The sequence below is a fragment of the Acanthisitta chloris genome, unplaced genomic scaffold (assembly GCF_000695815.1).
Source record: "Acanthisitta chloris isolate BGI_N310 unplaced genomic scaffold, ASM69581v1 scaffold1176, whole genome shotgun sequence".
NCBI classification, from domain to species: domain Eukaryota; kingdom Metazoa; phylum Chordata; class Aves; order Passeriformes; family Acanthisittidae; genus Acanthisitta; species Acanthisitta chloris.
The window spans coordinates 134,373-148,339 of NW_008679543.1; the positions used below are offsets into that span (position 1 = coordinate 134,373).

The 13,967-nt window shown below is 41.8% G+C and overlaps 1 protein-coding gene across 1 annotated transcript in view; it reads left to right on the plus strand.

The window, feature by feature from the left end:
- CELF4 (CUGBP, Elav-like family member 4) overlaps positions 1-13,967 on the plus strand; it is an 81,444-nt gene that overhangs the window by 34,056 nt on the left and 33,421 nt on the right. The window contains exon 5 of the mRNA XM_009077319.1: positions 4,157-4,306. Coding sequence (XP_009075567.1) covers positions 4,157-4,306 — 150 coding nt within the window. The remainder of the gene's footprint in view (positions 1-4,156; positions 4,307-13,967) is intronic.

The window sequence follows — 13,967 nt, forward strand, 5'->3', positions numbered from 1 at the left end:
TCAAAGGCACATCTTCAGAGGACGATTTCTAAGGGACAAGTTGGGATAAAAGGGTCCTTGGAGTGATGTAGGTTGTACCTATGAGAGGGGATGGGACTGTAGTCAGAAAGATGGGGCATACCAGTACCCTTCTGTGAACCTGGAAGCATCCAGCTGGTTTGGAAGGGACCAGCTGGACAAAGGTTTGGAGTAAGATGCTGAAGGAGCTACCTATGTATGAGCCAGCTGTGGTACAGGCAGTGCTGGGCAGAGCAGGGACTGGGACCTCAGAGCACATCAGTAAGACAGGCAAGAAGTAACTCTATTGCTAGATATCTGCACTGTCCCTTGAGTGGGAAAGTGCAGTCTGACAAAGCAGTAAAGAAAGATGCCTGATGATGGAGAAACACTGAATGTCAGGAAATGAAGGCACTGAAGCAGTACAGGTTTGGTGGCTGCTCCTAATGAACTGAGTTGTGCAAACCTGTCTGCCAAAGAAAATCTTCCTGATTGCACACAGCATCTCTTTGCAGTCTGTAGCTGGGAACAGTGTCAGCAGCTACCGGATCATATACCTATCTTTCCCTTTGTTTGTATTAGACTGGGGTGGGGGTGGGGAGGAGAGGGAGAGAAAGAAAGACAGGTCTCATTCCACAATGAACATATGGAGGCCCAAGGAAAAGCACTTGAGTCAAAATTCTTATACCGCACATTTCAAAATATATGTTTACACAATGATAAATGTATAAACAACAAGTCAATGGAGCTACTGCAAATCTAAATAGAAAAGTGGTTTAATTATATGTGCACCCGTTAAACCTGCTGCTGGAAAGATTATCATATTTGCATTAGCTAGATTTGTTTTGTGTTGGTGAGAACAGAGAGAACATCAAATAAAGACTGCCTGGAATTCAAATGTTGTCAGGGCCTGGAAAGCTGAATCTAGGCAGCGGTTTGTGATGGACCCATAACAAAAGAGCACAAGCTCTTTTGAATGTACATAAGTCTTGAAAATTAATTTTGTGACATAGGTGTGAAAACACCTGTAGAACGGCCAAATTCTGTGCCTACCATGACATCCAGCACACGAAAAATATCCCAGCTCTTCTTTGGTGTAAACTCCTCTTCTTCTGGTGTGCCCAGCACCTTTCAGAATCATAGAATCATGAAATAATTTGTGTTGTAAAATATCTTTAAGATCATTCAGTCCAACCATTAACTCAACACTGCCAAGGCCACCACTAAACCATGTCCCTAAACACTATATCTACACATCTTTTAAATACCTCTGGGGATGGTGACTCCACCTCTTCTCTGGGTAGCTAGTTCTAATATTTGGCATAATGAGGGGACCGTTAAACTCCCACTGTCAGAATACAGGAGAGGAAGCTCATGTTTTTTACACACTTTCCAGATCATCCGTGACTGGTCATTATTGAAAATAAGATGCTGATTTAGATCATACCTTGATGTCTTTCATGGTGGCTGATTTTGCACACTCCTAATGACATGTTTTCAATCACAAATTGTATTCACTTTGATGTTACTGCAGATTCACCTGCAGAGCAGCTTCCTCCGTGAAAAACCTCTGTGTTGGGTTGTGGAAATGTTCATTGACAATTATTCCATAGGAGAAATGTTTAGACTTTGAAATTACTCCTTGTATTACTACAACACTCACAAAGCACAGAAAATGTTTCACATAACATCTGAGCAAGCAAGCCTGCAACACTAACAGTGATTTCTGTGTAGCCAGGAGATACCTGAAGCCTAACACGAATTCTCCTGCTGGCTTTTGTTAGCACTCAGAAAGCCAAATGGAAAATGACCATTCTGCTTCATAGCAGGATTTCTAGTCATTGAAGTATATCTTTGTTCTCTCTTGAAATGAAAATGAAATATTTAAAAGTTCTATGAAAGAAAACCCAGGCATTAAAAAAAAAAGTTTGGAACGCTGAAAAAAAATAAAAAGGAAGTGTTCTGATCTTTTGTAAGCAGAAGAAAATTTGTGCTAGAAAAAAAGATTCTAGTAACCCAGAAGTCCTAGAGGCTTTGCAGGTACTGGCTCAGTACAGTGCCTCTGTGCTGGTGTCTTCGGGCCTCCTAGTTCAGCTGGTTTCCTGTGTGTCCCAGCTCTTTGAGTGTGGGCTCCTTGGGACAATGCCATGAGTTCATTCAGGCTCATGAGTTCCCATGGGACCTAGGAACTCATAGAGTTTTGTATCCAGGTAAATCTAACAGATGAGAGACAGTATCCATCCCACTTGGCTATAAACATACAAAAGTTAGACACCTCATCTAAACTAGTCACATGGTGGGCCTGCACTCAATTGAGTGTAATAAGTAGTTCCAGTGGGTAATTCAGACCATAAAAATTTTAATGCTTTTTTTAGCATTTTAGCAGTTTCCCATCAAGAGCCAGGTTTATCTCACAGAACAGTCCATAATTGTGAGGCAATTAAAGTGACATCTCTGAGAGTTTGGTTCAGGTTTTACATTTCTCCTGTCACTGCTATAATCTGGCTGAAAAGTGGGTCTGGCATTCTGTTAACTGCACAGAGGGGCTAGAAGTGAAATTTTCTTCTTTCTCTTCTTCCTCTCTCCATGTTGTAAATCTGCACCTGGTGTAACTGCAGCAAGACATCTCAAACGAGGGATGAAATCCACAACTGGCATGAACCACCACCATTTGTTCTCTGCAGTGGCATTATGCCAGTTTTACTTCAACCTCAGATCTGACCTCTCCAGGGGGGTTCTTTATATGAAGAAAATTAAAGAATTCCAATGAATATGCCTAAACTTCTTTAGACATGCACAAAATAGCAAGCACAAATCCCTTGCTGCAATTTTAGAAAAAAATGCTTACATATTCTATGCAAATAAAGGAGAGATCCAGAAAAGCAACTGAAATTTTAAGTAGCCTTTGTGACTTGCAAGATGATGGCATATGCTAAGAGCATTGCCTTTGGACTTCACTTGCCACTGCTGGCTCCCTGTACCTCCACAGAGGACATTTTTAAAGGCCAACACCATTTAAATAAGCAAAGGGGAAGCAGCAGATTGTCTGCTCAGGGTATAAGAAATGAGCTGAAATACTGCCTGGTTTGTGTTTGTTTTTTTGCTACTCAAATCTGAACATATTAAAACATCTCATGCATCTGTATTGGCTTTCTTAAAGCACCAACACATTTAAGCGATATTTAAAGTTTGTTATTGAACTAACCCATCATGGAAAGATGGGTGAAGAAAATCTTTGCAATTGGTTTAAAAAAAGAGGTTACTGCAAAAATGGTACTTTCAATCAGTAGTATACCCTGACACAGAAAGATATTGCTGGAGATAAGATAGTTTAACTTCCCACTCACAGCTGGCAAGAGAAAAATGCAATTTCAGGCTCATTGAAAACTCATTTTTGATCCCTAAAGCTACCCTAAATATGTTGCAAGAAGCACAGAGTGCCCAGTCATTTTAAACATGCATAGGAGCAGACAGTGAGGTAGCAGAGGGATCTAATTCTCCTCCCAGAAATTTAAGAATACTCTACCAGTGGGTAACAAGATCTCACCCAAAACATAAAGACTAATTTGTTCTTCTGAAATAGCATCATTGCAGTCCACAATAGGACACATCTGGGAAGAATGGAAGGAGTATGATTCCATGAAAGGAACAAACCTAGCCCAAATGTTCCCCCTGTTCTTTGGGATATATCTGTTAAAACTCTAAGAAGTCAAGTTTGGAACAAAGAGCAACATTAAAAAAAAAAAATCACTGGCTACCTTTAAGCTATAAATCAACTTGCCCAGACTTTTAAGGATCCTAGTGATGAGAAAGTTTGGAATAAATTTGAATATGAAATGCATATTCATGAGAGACTGCAGACAGAATAGTCCTGGAAATCAACACACCCACATTGCTGACATCTCCAAAGGAAAACTGAGAGGATCTGCTATATAAAGGTGGGGCTCAGAAATTTTGCAAGTTTTACAAGCCTTTCTTAAGTGCTTTCTGAACAGAGAAGCCATGGCAAGCAGTCCCTTTTTTGCTCAAGAGCTTGGGAGATTTTTTGTTTCTTATTATCAGAAGATTTCTGTCACAGCTGTTGTGTCAGCAGTTTTCTCCATGTAGTTGTTGTTTCCAGTACTCACCAGCTCTTACTTTGTGTCCTCCCTGCCTGCAGGTGGAAGCACGCCTCCTGGCATAACTGCACCAGCTGTGCCTAGCATCCCATCTCCAATTGGGGTGAATGGTTTCACTGGCCTCCCGCCGCAAGCTAATGGGCAGCCAGCTGCAGAAGCTGTGTTTGCTAATGGCATTCACCCTTATCCAGGTAAGCCAGACTAATACTGTGCCCACAGCCTGATCCTTCAGTCTTAGGGAGACTGTCTGCATCAACAGGCTTTGTCCAACAAGAATCACCTCAGAAGGATTATATCTGACACCATTGGGACTCACTCTAGAATTAGCATATTATGTCTTACCCAGCTACAGCTGTTGAACATTTCAATATGCATGATATACATCAAGGACATGTTGGAGGTGGAAAAATTTTATACTGAATATTTGAGTGCTTATCTACTGGATGGCACGTCTGGCAAATACAATCAGGACAACCAGCGTATTTTGATTCAGGTAAAAACTGACCTGAGTCCTGACTGGTTCATGCCAACAGATCTCATAGCAGTACTCCCAAGTGTCTTGCTCCTGGTTAGCCTTGAAGAAGCTGTGCTAAGCCTGTTTACATCAGTTAGAACCTACCATTGGTATCTCCTGTTGGAATTCCCCTGCAGCTGGATGGCTCTGGGAGGATGAGTCCAAAGGGTCCATATGTCTGCTGACCCAAACTGCTTCATGTGTACAGAGTGAAGGTGTTGGTCTCCAAAATGCTCACTGCATCTTAATCCTGTTGCTTTACCAGTCCTGTATACAGAAGATCATTTTATATGGCCATGGAATGGGTTCAGGTTCACCCTTTTGTGGCGCAGAGCCAGAGAATTGCTGCTGGGATTCAGACTGTGCCTAGCTCAAAGATGCCAGCACTGAAGGAGTGATTTTGCAAGCACTGTCAGTCAGGGATGAATGAAGGAGGTTAAAGGATACATACTGGCCTCTCTGCCTGCATTTACGAATATATGGACGGTTGCAGGAGTTCACGTACAAAGAGTCGACACCATTATTATCTTCATGAATGTCTCGTGACTCACCTTCATTATTTACAAAAGTGATTCTTTTATACACACCTACTATAAGCATCCACTTATCATTGGTTTACTATTATTAGCCCACCTTACACACAATATAATTGGTTATTAACATATCAATCATAAAATGCTTAACCAGTATTCTCCGCCCCTAACTATCTTCAACTTCTGCATTCCAGACCCAGGAGCTGCTTATCTTGCTGCCTTCTTTCTCACATTCCAACTGCAGCAGCATCCTTGAACGGCTCAGTTTGCAGCTTGCTCAGGCCCTGCTAGCAAGGCTGGATTGACCACATGTCCATTAGCAATCAGAAATTCTCCCACAGTCTTAGGCTATAATCACCAAGACCTCAGGAGTTTGCCATTCCTTAATGTGCACCTAAATTTTTTCCATATCCTCAAGATTTCAGATAGTACTCTCCTCCAAGCTATACTTCCACTAGGAAGACATTTTTACCATTGCTGTACACATATTAATACTAACAATCATAGCAATAAAAGTGTAAGTAAATGTTACTTCTTGATCCTAATCACCAGCTGGTGAAGGAATATTTTACCCTCGTAGATTGATCTAGTCTGTTAGGAAATCAAATACTGAGCTAGATGCTTCAGCCACAAACCCAAAAAATCCCTAAGAAAAAAAAATAATTCTTTTGATCTCAGCCAGGCCTGAAAACTCAAAAGATTCATCATCACAGGGGACCTTATGAGCTACAAGGAAAAATACCAGAGAACACAGAAATGCAAAAGTCTTACCTAGGTATTGGCAAATAATTGTCATCTTCCCAACGATTTGCAGTAATGTGTAGTCATGAATTCAACTCTAAGCAGAATTGAAATCAAGGAACTTAACTGTACCAAAATTTAGATATGTATATATATATGTTTGTAGCAGCTTATGGGATGTGGAACTTTTGGAGTCTGATGAAGGCATCAGAAGATTGCAGGGAGCCCTTAGTATGCTCAGTGAGCTCTAACACAGCACTGAGAAAGCACTCGGTCTTTAGGGTTATATAAGCATCGCCATCTGTTCTACTGTCCATTTATTTCAGTATCTACCTGTTTGCCAGTCTATCATCCCTCTGTTTCTTCATCCATTTCTATGTCTGTCTTTTTGTCTGGTTTATCTGGTTCGTTTTAGCTAATCTTCCATGATCCATTACTGTGGGTATCTGAGAAAATATGTTCTTTCTAGATGAATCTTAATGATTTGAGCTTTTGTTACTATCCTCAACTGTCCTCATAATTAAAGAAAATTTTCAGTTAGGTATTTCATCCCTGATTACATAAGAGTCAATGGCTTTAATCTGATTTTCTCTGAGTTTTGGAGACTTGCTCAGCCAGCAATTCACAATTAAGTCCCTGCACAAGCACCAACAGCCTGCTACACTGAAAGATGACAGTCATCCTTGCTCCTCTTCACTGCAGTCAGAGAGACTCCTTTCTGTCAGCAAAGCTGACATCAAAATACTGTGCTCTGTGTTAAACTGGATTTACCTCAGTGTGTCTTCAGCAATATATTTGTCTTTCTTGGTACTCGGCTTCCCCATAACTTAGTGACAACTTGAGTTATAGCAGAGGTGTAAAGGAAACAGAGGGAGGTCAAACCCTCACCACTCATTTTACTTTTGTCTGTCCCTGAAACACTGAAAGCAAGTCCATGTTGTGCACACATGTGTTTGCTCCAACTAATTCTTTTCCTTCTCATGAGCATTTATGCACTGTCCAAAACTCTTTCCTTTGCCTTAGGCTTTATAGAGTCCTGGAGCTTAGCAGCATAAAAAATAAAAGGATTAGACATTTATATGGGTAATGAGAACATCTGCAGCCATATTAGACTGGATAAAAATGTGGATAGGATACAAACCTTCATGCTTTATGATACAAGCCACCCATTAATTGCTTGGGGTTAGAAAGAAATTTTCATCACTGGGCAGCTTATTCCATCATTGTTCATTATGGGATTTTTCACACTTTCCTCTGTTGCATCTGTTACCCGTACTGCCCTGTGGTTCTGCATGTTTCTGTTTCTAAAGGCAAGGGTAGCAATAAAACATTAAAGCTGAGCATGCAATTGCACTAACATTATAGAGAAGAAGAGAACATGACAGTCTCCATTCAAAGTCAGCATCTTTCAAACAACTTTTTTTATGGTATTTCTCTCATTCTGAAAGTGGCTAAGACTGCTACAGTATTATATACATAATCATAGTCATTCTATGATTATGATTTGCCATATATCGTTTAAAGCCTGAATTCTGCTCTCAGATACTCTTTCATATTCCACAAAAAAAGTCTCAAATGTGGATTCACACCATTATATCCTGTAGCAGAACATTCTTTGTTGCCTGAAAATAGCAAAACAGCACAATGAGCATCTATAAAGGCATGACATTGATGTCATTCAAACCTAAATAAATTCCATTCATTGTGCAGTTTGTCTACAGGTTCACCTTTGTGACTAGTCATAACATTTTTGATGCTGTATCTAAAGGACTCCAGAATTCCACAAACTTTTGACAGACAAGTCCATATTATGCAATTGTATTTACTTTGTAATTTCACTCTTTTTTTTTTCTATCTTCCCTTGTGCTCTTCTTTTAAGTTTGCCTTTGACTGGGATAGGGACATACATAGTATCATTTGAGTCAGACTAGTGAACCATCCATGGCTTTGTGGCAAAGGCCAGAGTAGTTTGAGCATTCCTACTCACCAGGTCTTTCATCACAGCTCCTTTCCTTGCAGGAATTAGGTTTTGATGTGATTCTGGTAAGGCTGTGGATCTACGCAGCAGCACTAAAAAAACATTCCTTGCAGGCATACTCTTTGCAAGCTATGGTCTCACCTTTTTCAAGATCAGCCAGTACATAGTGCCTCAGTGCACTTTTTCCCATGGAGTGAATTACAAGGCAGTAAATATTTCCCTTTCCACTAGTCTAAGCCACTTTGGAGATTTGACCTTTTTGTATATTAATTCCTGCCCTTTAATCTTTCAACTTGCAGAGCTATTGAATGTGGCAATATGTCACAACATATAGTGGGGACAAAGAGCATAATCTGTTGTGCCACAATCTTGTGAGTCACTTTGGAGAAGCATAAGAGTGTTTGCCATTTCCACATTAGTCATAGTAGCAGGGATTGCACTCTTCTGCCAATGCTTCTTAGCCACCTAGAGCCCAGAGCCTCTTTTGTAACCCTGTGTGATGTACAATAACTGTGGAGACCATCTGCACTGGTTTCTGCTCTGCCTCGGATCATCAGAATTCTGCTCTCTGGTAACAGGTCCTGTCCTACTGAATTGCATTGTGAGGGACTGGACAAAATGCTCACTCCAAAGATCAAGCTTCTTTGGAAAGAGAAGGTTACGGACAAATGACAAAATCAGGAGATCAAAGGGCAGCAAACAGGAGGGAGAAGGGATTGGCTGTCAAAGGATTGTGAGATGAGGAAGCTGGAAGAAGGAACAGAGCAGAGCTCCAAGGAAAGTGAGGACTGCTCCATTATCTTCTGTCCAGTGATGTGCTCAGAAAGAAGTGGAAATACATCCCATAGTATCTTACATCTCCCTTATTCCTCCTGGAATGAGGGATGACCAGCTTGACCAGAGCCAGGGATGGATCCAGTGGTGCGGCAGCCTTGTGGAGCCTTAGACAGGAAATGCTTTCACAGATGCTGAGTTCTTTTGCTTCCTCACAAGGAAGTGGAGGAGAAGTCACTGATCTCTCTGTCAGCCAGTGACATAACCTGAGGCAATGGCCTGAAGTTGTGTCAGGGAAAGCTTAGGTTATATATTAGAAATAGGTTCTTCACGCAGAGAATGGTTGTTCACTGGAACAGATTCCCCAGGGAAGTGGTCGTGGCACCAAGCCTGACAGAGTTCAAGAACTGTTTGGAGAATTATCTCAGGCACATGGTGTCATTCTTGGGATTGTCCCGTGCAGGGCCATGAGCTGGATTTTCGATGATCCTTATGGATGCCTTCCAACTCAGGATATTCTATGATTTTGATTCCATGCATTTGATCTGGGTTTAACTTGACAAGGAAAATTAAAGCAAAGTTCCCTCAGTTGCTCACAATGCATTAAAAACATGTCCTTTCATTTAGTATTTTCAGGGACACAGTGGTTCTGTTTGTGACTGCCCACCACTGCCAGGACTAGCTCTATCTCTCCTCTCTGCAAGCACAGCAGAGGTTTCTCCACCACCAGCCCCCTTTGGCTACACAGTAGGTACATCTGGGCTAGCAAGACAGCAATTTCCACTTCATAGCCTGTTTCCAGTCCAGCCCTCTCCAGTGAGGACTAGCTATCAGTACAAATGGGCAGACAAGCCTTTATGTCCACACATTTCCAAGCCACTGCTGAAACTGGCAGTAAAGGTGTGCCCCACAGGTGAATTCCTGTTCTGTAGCAACTCATGTTTTAGTAACTGAATCAAGACCATCTACTCATTTTCTTTGGCTACAAAGAGATATCAGGTAGTCACCAATTTCACCCATTGCCAGCAGAGACAGGATTCAAACTCCATCTGTAATTATTATCATTACCCAAGCTAATTTTGTAAGGGAGGAGTTGCTGGCATGATAATATGACAGCCTTATTTATCAGATTGTCAACTAACTAGCAAAGCTGCTCATGGGCAGGCTACTGCTCTGCACCAGTGAGTCCAGTATCAGTCTTGATCACAGTAGACACCATCCAGTGACGCTGGGCAATATCAGGGCTTCATCTGTGCAGGGAGAGAGAAGGACTGGCTTCCCACACCCCAATGTCTATCCTGATATTTCAGGCCTGAAATGTGTCAAACAAGAAGGGTTTAGAGAGGAAGTGAATCAGGAGAACAGAAAAAGAGTGACCTGCCTGCACCTGTAGAAGGTCCAGGATGAAAACCGAGCCCCACATCATTCAGTCCAGATATACACTATGCCCTAGAAATGTGCCTGGCTCAGCTGCCCTGAGGCTAAGTTTTTCACTACAGGAAATCTCTGGCTGTGTTCTAAATCTCAGGGTGAGAGGTTTCCCATTCGTATGTTGTATCAGCAGTTCCAAAACTGCAACAGTGAGCACCTGAGACACCATTATGACTAGAAAGCATTTATTTGACCCATTTGTAACAATCTGTCATGTGCCATAAGCCATGTTTTACTGATAAAATAAATAAGTGAAGAAATGCACACATTAAAAATATAATAGCAAGTAGCCATCTTCAATTGTAGTCTAAGATACTTTAATGATGCCATGTATTTCCAATGACCATGCTGCAGCCATAATGAATGAGGTTGTTTAAGGCAGTTGTGTGAGCCTTTCCAGAGACAAAGTGTTTTCTCATGTAATCTGAAAGAAAGTGTAAACACAAATCAGGGTCTGTGCTGATGTTTTCAGAAGTATCTATGTGAGTTAAGACATGGAGCTCTAATTTTAAAGATTACTTCAACTAAGCTCCCCAAAAATCTGGACTAAAAGTGCCTTAATAGCTTTTAAACCTTACCCTGACTTACGTTATAATGGCCTTAGGCTGAGAAGGAAGTCTGGTCATGACTTTGCTGTTGAATTAGTTTGTCACCTTGACCAGCCACATCCACCTGTCTGCATTTCTGAGTCTTCTGTGTCTTTCTTGCTCTGTTCACTGGGAGCTCTTCATTGCCATACATGTCTCCTATTATGTTTTTGCTCAGCATCCATCTATCTCAGAAGGGACCTGACTAGGGATGGGGCCTAGATGTGGGACTATTAGGAAAATATATTGTCCATATTGTCCATATATTGTCCTGAATAAATATCTACAATATCCATGGATGTTACTAAAAGGGCTTTTCCTACTAAGAGGTTGAAGACAAGGGCACAAAAGCACTGGATTTCTTTGCTCTTTTGATGTGTAGGGGAAGAGACAGTGGGACAACATGTCTTTAACTGAGTGGTGTCCACCCCTAAATGGCAAAACAAGACTATAAAACACAGGATCAGCCTCTGTTTTCTGCCAGATCAGCACATTCTTTCTGTTATTGCAGTTATTGTTGTGTCTGAATACCTAATTAATTACAACAGTAAACTCTGACTTCTTTAATCACAGCATCGGCTGTCCTAATCAATCTTAATAATATGGAATATGTACTATGGCACCCATGAATTTTAATCTACATAAATTTCTTAAGACCTCTCGCAAGCTTGTTGTATGAAATGATGTAATTATGGATATAGATTAGGGCTGTAGAGTGTGCTTTAAATTGGATTTAAGGAGAAGGTGAATAGAACCCTCCCACTCAGTTATTTATTTATTTTAGTCCTGGCCTTCACATGGATTTTTTTTTTTTTGCTATCATTATTTTATTCACACACACACACCCTGCCTCTCTTTGATGGCCTTCTTCCCCCATCCTCCTTCCCAAAGGGGACAGTGGCCAAGCTGCAGCTCCTGGGAGAAGTGTAAAATACCTCCAGGACAGTAAGAGGAATTAGTAGATGCATCAGAGCACAAAGGTGTGGATCCATGTCACAACATGCTGTTACAGACCCATATAGCAAGCATCACTGAAAATAGAGTGAAATAGATGGAATTCAGTATGTCTGTCAGAAATTGCACAGGTAATCAGAATCAGGGGTTGGAGAAGATATCACATAGGTCTAAACTGACTCCTTCTACAAAAGTGAAATCCCAGGGTGCCTTAGAGGCCTGTAATGTGCTAGACCCTTCTTGTCACTCAGAAGAACTGGGCGCCTCTGGTTTCAGAGTGCAGATTTCTTTGGTTTTCATGTACCCTGATTTGGGACTGGGAGGCTGTCCCATAGCCCACTGAGGGGGATGAAAAGCTCCCTTTTGATGGCTCAGGCAGTATCCATCATCCTTTTTCTCACCACTCCACTGGCTTCCTGATTTACAGTGCAGTTCCTCCTGAATTACATCCCTGACCACCACAGCAGACTCCAGTCCTCTGTCCCCTACAACCATTTTCACCTGGGGCACTCATATAACAGTTCATCTTGGCCAGACAACAGTGTCTGGCCAAGATCTGGGCTACTGACATCTCAGGAAGGATGCTTTATAGAACATCACTTAAACCAATTTTATTTATTTTTAACAACGTGCTTCATTCTGCTGCCTCCTTCTATTCATTCTCTGACTAAAGCTAAATGTCAGGCCCAACACTAACTAAATGTCCCCTTAAAAAGCTGGATTTCAATCTCGAGATATATCAGTAGTAAGAAAGTTTCCTGGTTAATTTTAAAGCATTGGTATTTCGTGCTGACTTGGGAAATCATCCTCAGTTTTTGGCATCAGGCAGAGGATTTGGGAAGTGACATTAACAGATCTACTTTCTTTGAAGGACTTGGGAGTCATTTCTTGACTTCTGCCTAATGAATAAGTGCTGCCTTCATTAAATTTATATTTATGGCCATATAGTAGGTCATTGGCTTGTTTTATGTCTCCAGGTTTATGAAAGGTTATCTGCCATGGTCACCTTGTGGCATCTTGGCCAGGATAGTCTTGCAAAGATACAATTGTATCTGAGCAGGATTTTTCCCATGGAGATATGGAAATGATCAAATTAATATAGAGGAGATGTCCAGGGATAAGACTCTTGCCCTGAGCTGCCAAATGAAGTTACTATTAGCATCTGTTTTCACAGTACACCTTTAGCTTGTCCTGGCAAGCCCAGATCCTCAGCTCCTACAAAGCAGCAAGGCCACTGGGACTTCAGTGGGGCTGACATGATTGATAGCTGTCCTCTAGCCTCTCAGGAGCCTCTCTTCTTCTTTCCCTTCACCAGCTGATCGTCAGCATGTATATTACATCACCTTTAGTCTCAGAAATATCTGTATGTTGAACATGATATCTCCATGAGTCTGGCCGTAAGGAAAGTTGTTTCAGATGTTATCTATGGGTACATTTGCACACCACCAGCACATCCAAGGTCTTTGGATGATGTTACAACTTAAGAGATGTGCTAGATCTGGTCCAAAAGCCCCTTTAAGGTGCTTTATGGTGTCCATGTCTCTCATCTTCTGTCTGCTATATCACTATAGCTCTTACCAGCACTTACCCAGCTATTTACCTTGTGCACCTCAGTGGGCTTGCACCCTAGCACAGACAGTGCACAGAGGAGCTGAGGTCTGTTCCCAGCCCCACATGCTTGTGTTCAACTACTTGCAGTAACAAAGAAGACTGGCAAGCTGGAGGGGACGAAAAGGCAGCCAAAACAGGGTGACCCCTAACTAATGATTTATGTGAAGGTTGCAGGGATGCACACCCTATGAAAATATGTGTATGATGTTGAGGAATAAAGCAACCTTACCTGACGGTCTCCTTGTGCTGAGACACAGAAATGACCCATGTCTTCCCGTCACATGGTGTGCTACAGCCACACATAATCCCTGTGGCAGGTTGGCTCTGGATCATGAGGTCCTCATACATCTGAGCCCTTTCTGAAGTTCTCATGGGTCATTAGTATGTAAGAGGGCTGTCACTTTACTGAACAGAGCATGGCCACAGCTTCCTCAAATGTCTAATCTGTGTCTTGAGATTTCTAGATCAATACCAGCTGCTGGCTTCATCCAAGCTACAGCTGGAAGTGCAGGGAGTTGTGCCCTTCACTAGGTTTAATTCATCTGTCAGAGTGAGCAGCAGCATGAAGACATCCTCATAGCTGCCCAAGATGCCTTAGCTTCCAGCCAGAGTATCCAGGCAGCCCTGGAGTGTGTATCCCTGTATCTTCATAGGCCACATTGGACATCATGGACACATCCACTGTACTGACGTCACATCCTCATTTGCTGAGTAAACACACTTTTCAGG